This window comes from Pundamilia nyererei, unplaced genomic scaffold, assembly GCF_000239375.1.
Source record: "Pundamilia nyererei isolate P.nyererei 1_Seehausen unplaced genomic scaffold, PunNye1.0 scaffold00095, whole genome shotgun sequence".
NCBI classification, from domain to species: domain Eukaryota; kingdom Metazoa; phylum Chordata; class Actinopteri; order Cichliformes; family Cichlidae; genus Pundamilia; species Pundamilia nyererei.
Genome location: NW_005187496.1, coordinates 2203348 through 2212849, shown reverse-complemented (window position 1 = coordinate 2212849; position 9502 = coordinate 2203348). Strand labels below are relative to the sequence as shown.

Genomic DNA, 9502 nt, shown 5'->3' with positions numbered 1-9502 from the left:
GGGGGGGGGGGAGCTGTTTTGAAAGCACCATTTGATGGTTTCAATGTTCCATTAAATATTTTCCAGTGATGTGTGAAAACATTTGTTTGCCCAAAATTTGACATTTTTGTATTGTAGTGCACTCTGTAGACAGACAACCTTTTTCCAAAGGTTGGAACCATTTGTCAAAAACTCCTCTTTAAGATTTTACATAACACGAGATGGTCCTTTGCATATCTTAAAATGAAATAAATACAACCTCAGATGAACAACAGCATGAGACACATTGCACAGTGTCATTGTTTATTTAACAAATACTGAACCAAAATGCAGAAGCAACGTTTGAAAAACTGAAAAAGTGCACAGCATGATTCAGTATTTTGTAAAACCGATTGTTTATCAGATCGCTTTCTGTATGTCACATCAGCGTGAGAGAAACGCAGCCCACTCTTCTTTACACAGTTGTTTCAATTCATTGAAATTCGCAGCATTCGTTTACGCAAAGCTCCTTTAAAGTCTCACCACAGCATTTCAGCCAGGTTGAGCTGTGGGCTTTTGCTGGGCCATTGCGACACCTTGATTCTTTTGTTTTTCAGCCATTCTGTCCTGATTTGCTGCTGTGTTTGGTATCATTGTCCTGTTGACCCAGTTTGGGACGAAGGTTAGACGAGGGACTAATAATAGAATAATTTGGTTTACAGAGGATACATTTAAAGACTGCAAGGTCCCCAAATCATCACCCCTCCTCTACTGTGCCGACAGTTGTTATTAGGTGTTTGTGCTAATATGCTAATAATGTGCATTATTCGGTCATGTCTTGTGGTTTATTCCGATCCAACTTTGCAAATCTAAATGACGCTGCCACGTCCTTTTTACAGAGAAGATGCTTTTTCCAGGCACCCCTTCCAAACAAGCCATACTTGTCATGAACTTTAACCTTTAACCTGCCTTTTTGTATTTCTTTGATCATTGTACCTGACCTTACAAGATGTTCCCTGATAGGAGGATTGTAGCATTGTAGGAACACAAACCTGAATGCTCCAGACTAGCATACTGCTTTTATAGTTTATTATCAGCTTATCGAGTGTAATTCATTAGAAATGCCTGGAAAAGGTGTACTTAGTTTGAAAATGTTCTTATTCACATGACTTCGTGACTTTCATGTATGTTGTGAAACCAGTGTGCTCTGACGGTAAATGTGTATTCTATATTTGAGCCTCATTTTGAGGGTTGTGGTTTTCATTATTCAATTATCTTTCATTGTTTTGGTTGTCACACAGGGAGGAAATGCACCTGAAGATACTGAAAGCGTTTGTTGGTCTGCATGAGTTCTCAGACCTGAATCTGGTGCAAGCACTGAGGTTTGTGAAAGGAAGCTTGGAGTGTTGCAGCAGTTTTACCTTTAGTCTTGCTTTCGTCCTTATTATGAAACCCTCCTCCTTCTTACCAGCCCGTGTGTGTTGTTTTTCTTTTTCTTCCACCTTTGCAGGCAGTTTCTGTGGAGCTTTCGTCTCCCAGGAGAAGCTCAAAAGATTGACAGGATGATGGAGGCGTTTGCAGCTCGCTACTGTGGCTGTAACCCTGGGGTCTTCCAATCCACAGGTATAAGCACAAAGAGGCTGATTCATTTTCCCACACACTCCAATTAAAAAACACATTTTTGCTTCTGTAATTACAAAATTCTATACAAGACTCATCACCTGCTAAGAAAAATCTGCTTTTCTTTTTGAAAAATAAACCCAAAGCCAGAGAAACATCTCAGGCCTCCCTGATTAGAGTTAACAGATTATCCAATAAAACTTTTTTTGGCCTAAGCAGCTGTCAGCTGCGTACACTCAAGAAGGTGATGAAGAAAGCTAAACTGTGGTTTTCTGTTACAGACACCTGCTACATCCTCTCTTTCGCCATCATCATGCTCAACACAAGTCTCCACAACCCCAACGTGAAAGACAAACCCACTCTGCAGCGATTTGTTTCCATGAACAGAGGCATCAACAACGGCGAGGACCTGCCCACTGAGCTGCTCACGGTCAGCTGGCTTCATTATTTCATGGCTTTGTCAGGCCCTGCTTGTACAGTCAGGTGATAGAAAAACCAAGGCGCTGATTGGTGACAGCATTATAGTTTACTCTAATATCCTTTAAATGTATTGCAGAAGTACTGCAATGCTCCTTGGTCAGGGTGGTTAACTGACTGCAGGGCATTTCTTTCATCTCCTTACGTAGCTTACCCTTACTTCTTTAGTGACACCAATAATCTTTGATGGGTTTCCCCAGTAGTACATCATTCTTGCGCAGTGAAATGCAGTTATACCTTAAATCACCCTTCGTGTTACAGTGTTACCTCGGGGTAAAGTTTATGTTATTTTCAGCACTGACTGGAAGCAAGTTTGAACAGAAAATGTAATAGTTGCCTAAAAGTGGCTAGGCAGTAGATAATTTGAAAGTAAAGTAATGACGCAAATTAATGGTTGATATATTGGTTAAAGAGACAGACTAACTGTTTGTTAAAAGAAAAGATAGCACTTGAAATAGCTAGCTAAAATTAATAATATACTTCAGAAATCATTTAAAATTAACAGCAGCAATTTGTTTGCTAATTTTGTGTATACTAAGAAGAAACCACACTCAATTAACATACTTTAAATTATGACCAGTTGAATTGCTAAAAGTATAAATAAACTACATTTATGACAGAATAGCAGATAAAAACTTGGAACAGTTATTAGCAGTGTTATTTAGTTAATAACATGATTAAGTATCACCATCAGTTTAACTAATGTGCTAATTTAATGTTAGTTTTGGAAAAACAGCTAAAGTTAAGCTAACACTGGATTTGTTCAAGCATACTGTAATATTTAAGCAGTTAAAATGCTTGGCTAATAACATGACTAAATAAAATTAGCGACAAAATATGGCTAGTAGTTAAATGTTAGCTAACAGTTGAAGTCATTAGCTAACAGAGCAAAGCTGTTAGCTAAACGTTGCAGATTACTGGTTGAAATTAGTTACTTCAAGGTGTAGAGGAAAAACATTATATATATATATATATATATATGTACTTGAATAGTTAATCACAAATAACTGGTATATAATTTTATGAAATAGATAATAATAAAAGCAGTGAGTGAATGGTTGAAAAACGCAGTACATTATAGGTTGAAGAAAGCTAGTCCTTCCAGAGTACTTGAGTTTTCTTTAAATACTAAGATACTGTTCTTTTTACTTATTTAATAGACCTAACCATGTAGCCCAACATGAAGTAATGTTATTTTAAAAAATCACTGTCATGTAAAAATATCTTAAAATGTTGGTATTGATCAGGCTAAAATAACCTGGTGATTTTATATGAGTTTATCTGGATGTTTAGGAATCAGGAAATGACCCACATTTGGGGTTATTTCTTGATGGTTATCTATAGATTCAGGGATTTTTTTCGTTGTTTCATTGTCTTGTGTTTTTTTCCCTATTGATATGCTGATATACGTTAGGTTCCTTTGATGCTAATCTGTTAACCTTTAGTAAAAATGTCACATCTGTGTTTCAACATGATTTCTTGTGTACACTGCACTAAATTACGCAAATCAGAATTTTAAAAATGCTTATTCGATGTTTCTGTGCACTTTCAAATTATTTTCAGAAACTGTACACAAGCATCCGTAGTGAGCCGTTCAAAATCCCAGAGGATGATGGGAATGACCTCACACTGACGTTTTTTAATCCAGACCGCGAGGGTTGGCTCCTTAAAATAGGTGAGATGAAGAAACTAACACCACACCATAAACCCGGACTCCAAGACAGGACGTCAGAGCTTCTCTTTGCTCGTGTTTCTAATGTCTTGTTTGCTTCATTGCAGGTGGTCGAGTTAAAACCTGGAAGAGAAGGTGGTTCATTTTGACAGACAGCTGCTTGTACTACTTTGAATACACAACAGTACGTTTATTTTTTTTTCTGCCGCTACATAAGTCAGACATGATGACAATAAAACATGGCCATGTCAAACATCTTCACTCTCATCTTGCAGGATAAAGATCCAATTGGGATTATTCCTCTGGAGAACCTGTGTGTCAGGGCACTACAAGACTCAAGCAAACCGGTAGAGCATCATTCACTTTCTGCATCACATTGTATGACTGCTGAGTTTCCACACACATATTATTTGCCACCCCAGCCCTCAATGAATCATACAGCAGTTGCTAAATGAATTTCTAGCGCAAGTGCTCAAAACAGTGAGTCAGGAGGCCATCAGAAGATTATTAAAATAAACAAAAGGCATATGCACACAGTAACGGTGCTACATGTGGGTCTGCATGTGTGTTTAAACAGTTCTGCCTGGAGTTATATAATCCTAAAGGACAAAAGATCAAGGCCTGCAAGACGGAGAACAAAGGCAGAGTGGTCCAGGGTAAACACCAGTCGTATAAGCTCAGTGCAGCCAGCGCAGAGGAACGGGACGACTGGATAGATGCAATCAGGTGAGAGCAACTGATGCTGCAGAGGACACGTGGGCGGCCACGTGTGTCAGTGACTCATGTTTATCGAGGCTTAATGTGAAGCACATGATCAGGAAGAGTTCAAACAAGCAACAGTGATCAAACTTATATGACCTACATGTCATCTCAAATCTAAACCTGCAGTTTTATAATGCACTCATTGCCTGGTAACCATACAGAGCAAAGAAATCGTGTTATCTGTAGATAACCAATGGTTTAATAAAATATTAAAGTGTTAGCTAATTAATTTAAATTGCGCTGGGAGTTTTAAAGACTCTTGCGTGTTAGAATAAATATAACTAAACTTTCTACCTCACAGGCTGTTTTGTCAAAGCTACAAAGTAACAAATTGTTATTGTTTCTGACAGATATGCACAGAGTGTGCTTTTCATAGACACCTTGAACCACCAGCTATGGCAAAATTAGATGCTTAATGCAAATGGGTTTGAAACAGTGACAAAATCTGCATAAGAAGGAAAGAGTCTGTGTTTTACATTCTCTTTCAGTTTTCTGGTGACTTTAGTTCTCTGCCACCTCCAGATCCCCTGTTATATTCATATGATGCCATATATGATCCCAAGAGGCCTTTCAAGTCTGATGTCATTGTCTCAATTTAAGATTTATGTTGAGGGATGTTAGTCATGAGTGATGCTGCGTGGTTTGAATTACTCACTTTGAAAAAGTGCTGATCCCAAGCTTAATGGCCATACTGAAATCAGGCTTGGTTTCACATGGTGTGCACTATAGCCTACACCATGAGTTTAGTTAGTAAAAATACATTTATATTACACATTTCTATAGAAATATGACAACGCGCTCCATAAGAAAATGCAAAAAGACAAAGACAAAAGGTTACCTAAATGAAAGGTCAAAAAGATGAGTTTAAGTTGCTTTTTCAGGCTCAGTGGGAGAGACTTCAAGAGTCTGGAGGTAACTGATGCAAAAGCTCCATTTTCTTTAATTTTCAGCCTTTGGTGCTATATAGACACCAGACCTAATGGGGCCTGCTAGGGACATATGTATGTAAAAGTTCACTGATGTTGTGATGCTTGTGCTCACCTATTCAGAGCTCTAAAAGTCTAAACCAGAGTCTTAAAGTGGACTATGAAGTTAATGGGGAGCCCATGCAACTGAATTAGCAATGGTGTGAATACTTAGAGTACTTAGATATGTAACATGAGCATCCAAAGTGATGTCTGAATCAAAAGACATCCTACTAAAGATTCAGCAAAAGTGGGAAGGGGACCTAGAGTTTTCTTTATCTTAGACACAAATCTGCCAGAGCACAAGCAAGACAACCTTTTTCCTCATTTAGTCAGAGAAAATTGTCATCCATCTGACTTTTAATAGTCTAAGCACCTACGCGTAATCTGTAACTTAGAGGGAGTGACTATAACAGAAATAGTAAAGGCCCCAGAATAGAACCCTGTGGCACTCCACAGGCTAGAGAAGTGGAAGGACCTGAACTGAGAAGCAGGCACAGAAATGAAGAAAGCCACTCCAAAGCAGGCTTTTATACACCCACCTAGCATCTCAACCTGTCAAGCATAATGTCAGGTCATTATTTTAAAAGTGGGTGGGTGACATGCTTCACACAGTAGTGCTAATAATAATGTATAGCAAAGATGTCAACCACATACAGCCCACTTTGATCTTAAGTGAAGTGAAACACTGTCAGTGTAAAGACATTTAAGTACACATTTAATCTCTGAGACATCTTAATACAAGATCAATAAATGTTCAATTTCAACAGCACAGCTCAGTTTTTCTACATGATAAAAATGTAAAATTACATAAAAAGTTCTGGTAGCTCACTGCTCAGACTGTTCTGTTTTTATAAAATATAAAGTTTTTTGTCGATTAATGAAAAAATTCTGTTTTTTTTTGTTTGTTTTTTTAAAAAAAACGTGCCCTTTTTCATATTTTGCAAAACCGTCCAGCAGGCCAGATTTTAGTCTTTGCTGGGCTGATTTTGGCCCCCTGGACTTATGTTTGACATCCCTGTTGTTGGCTGGAAACTGCAAGACATTAAAAACACACAAGCATTCAATGCAGGAGACGCTTGCACCCAGAAATCACTTGACAGCACTGATGCTAAAGGACTCCCAGTGTAAATTTCTCTGGCTTTGACAAAACATCAATCCCTGTGCTTGTTATAGTCAGTGAGGGACGACGAGGGTATTCATTACATGAGCTACTATTTGGTTAGTTACATGGCCGCAACATGGGATCATTATCAAAATGTATCACGCTAACATTTTTATTGGACATTAGAAGTAGAATAGAGGCTGGTGGGAAAGCTGTAAATATTTAGATTAAAGTGATTAAGGGTTAATGCTAAGTTAGAGTGATTACAGTCATCATCAAGATTGAATATCTGAAAATGTCCATCTCAGTGTTCTTAAGATCATGCACTAAGAAAGGCCTACAAAGAGTGCAATAAAGTCATTTTACAGTCATTCTTTAGTGATTTCCACTCACCACTCAAGTTCTCAAAACTGAAAAAAAAATGCTTAAAACTGCTACTTCTACTGTTACTTGAAGGTCTTGGTTTTCAAACTAAATCTCTTAAATGTTGTTTCTCAGGGCGAGCATCACCAAGGACCCTTTCTATGACTTGGTGACACTACGCAAAAGAAAGATCATCAGCAACACTTCCTCAAAGGACTGACACAGCACCATCAGTGATCATGGATGAGTTTGACTGATGAATCATGTTTCATTTTAATGACTGCTCACGAAAGATACAACCAAAACGTCATTGCTCTGTATTTCAAAGAACTGCGCAAATTGGGATGTGATAATTGTAGTGTAAAAAGGAGAAAAGTGAACCGTGGTTTTCACATTACTTCTGCAAAATTAATGCACTGCTGCTCCGACTTCAGGGGCGACAAGTCTGACGGACAAACATCTGCTGCAAAGCTATAAAAATCATGAAAGTCTAACCCAGAAGACATACAATGACCACAAAAAGACTCAAACGACTCCAGAGAGCCATAAAACAACTACAAAGAGACAGAAAATGACCTCAAAGAGACATAACAAAGACACAAAAGGACACTTCAGGGACATAAAACGACTTTAGACACAGAAAATGACCACAAAGATTAAACAGCTTCACACAAAAAAACACAGATAGACTTGAGCAAGACATAAAATGACTAGAAAGAGACACAAAACAACTGCAAAGAGACAGAAAACAACTTCAAAAAGAAACAAAATGTTTTTGAAGTGAAACATATTGACTTCACTGAGACACAAAATGCCAACAAAGTATCAAAATATAAATTGATGCACGCCTTTTAGACATGCACACTTTTCTGTTAATATGAAAGCATCTGAACTTGTCAGCTTATTGAATAAATGTTCACTGTGGTCACTTTGTTGTGAAAGCTGAGATGGCATTTGCTCGGTCAGACCTGGTAGCATTTAGGTTACAGATTCAATGCATGCATGAATAAGGTTGGAATTACATGTGCCTTTACTTCATCTTCAGTTCCTTTTTAAAAAGACTTACAAAAGACCAACGTCTGGCACCTTTTCACATCTGATGTCAATGTGTCATAAACCAGCATTTGCAGAGACTGGAGGTCTTGTAGGGTCACTGTTTTTAAGACTACAGCTAGATTCCCAAATTGGATACCTAGAGAAAAACAGGTAGTTGTCAAATCTCAGCACAGAAATTTAATGAGCTGAATCTACTGATGAAGTGAATTCAGAGATTGAATTTGAGATTGAAAACTCGATTTCTTTTGAAAGTATCTCCCATCATGGTGTCCTTGTGCATGCAGCCACTGGCTGAGATAACAGAGAGAGCACAAGTACTGGTTTTCAATAATGTTTGCATGATTGAACTTCAATACTTGCAGGAGGAAAAAAAAAAAACTTGGAATATAAGAAACAGAAAGATCGGCTTAACACTGGTCTGACTGAGTTTTATGACCACCTAACATCAAAGGACTGAGATAACAGAAGAACGCCACAACTTTTGAAAACTGTCAGAATTTAATTTAGACTTTAGACATTTGTGTGCAGCCAAAAATGATTATAAAAGTAAAATATCCTTTTTATTGTACACTGGAAAAAATCGGAAAACATATTCAGGATCAGCACAGGTCTATAAACACTGTAGAGAGCCTTTCTTGATTCATTGGTTCCACAGTTTAACTTGGATTAAACCCGATGAATCCAAGGTCCACTACTGACGATGTGTCCCAAATTTTAAAATGATAAACTAGATTAGATCCCTAATCCATAAACATAATCAAGGAAGGAAAATGGCAGATTAGCCTGGGTAAAAGACCGAAAGTTGAGGCACACAACCATGCGTGCTGCTGGCAAAGTTTCTGGGCTGCCTTTCCTCATAACAGCCATCCATCAAGAGTCTCTCCATCTAAAGCAATGCATTATCAGGGACTGTAACATCTAGTCCTTTTTACTGAATCAGATTAAATCTAGAAAGTTTTCCAATGAAAACAGCATAGTCCAAACTAATGAGACTCAAGGTCAAGGTTTGACACAGTTATCGGGATCTGAATTAGGTTTGTGGCTTGCAGCTATTTATAGAAGTCTTTCTTTTGCATTAATTACAAATCTGCAGCATCAGACAGCAGCAGGATTCGTCTGTGAGCATCTAAAACGAGAGAATAAATGCAACCAAATAAAAAATGAAAGAATGCTGTCATTTTAACAGAATAATGCGAACTGAAAAGGAAAAAGAACTTTTTTTGTGAACCTAAAGAAATTTTTACAAAAATTAACCACAGAAATGAAGCAAAAACACAAATACAATGGCACAGATGTTTGTGTATGTGTACTTGTAAACTCTTAGTCTCCCCGTGGCTGCAGACTATTTGAAGTTACGTATATTTATTTGTTCATATTAGAATATTTAAAGTGATGATTTTACAGACCAATGTAGCAAATAAAATGTACAGGTTATTGTAAATGTGTATCAAACGGTTAAAAAGCACTCGTACTTGTTTCTTGACCCTGATGTGCTATAGTCACACTTTAGCTTGTGTAAAAATG

The 9502-nt window shown here is 37.7% G+C and overlaps 1 protein-coding gene across 1 annotated transcript in view; it reads left to right on the top strand.

Moving 5' to 3' along the window:
• LOC102202593 (cytohesin-3-like) overlaps nt 1-8794 on the top strand; it is a 14058-nt gene extending 5264 nt beyond the window's left edge. The window contains exons 6-13 of the mRNA XM_005739971.2: nt 1260-1340; nt 1469-1581; nt 1860-2008; nt 3619-3730; nt 3835-3911; nt 4003-4074; nt 4305-4453; nt 7058-8794. Of these exons, the coding sequence (XP_005740028.1) occupies nt 1260-1340; nt 1469-1581; nt 1860-2008; nt 3619-3730; nt 3835-3911; nt 4003-4074; nt 4305-4453; nt 7058-7142 (838 nt within the window). The 3' untranslated portion in view covers nt 7143-8794. The remainder of the gene's footprint in view (nt 1-1259; nt 1341-1468; nt 1582-1859; nt 2009-3618; nt 3731-3834; nt 3912-4002; nt 4075-4304; nt 4454-7057) is intronic.
• Nucleotides 8795-9502: the final 708 nt, after the last annotated feature.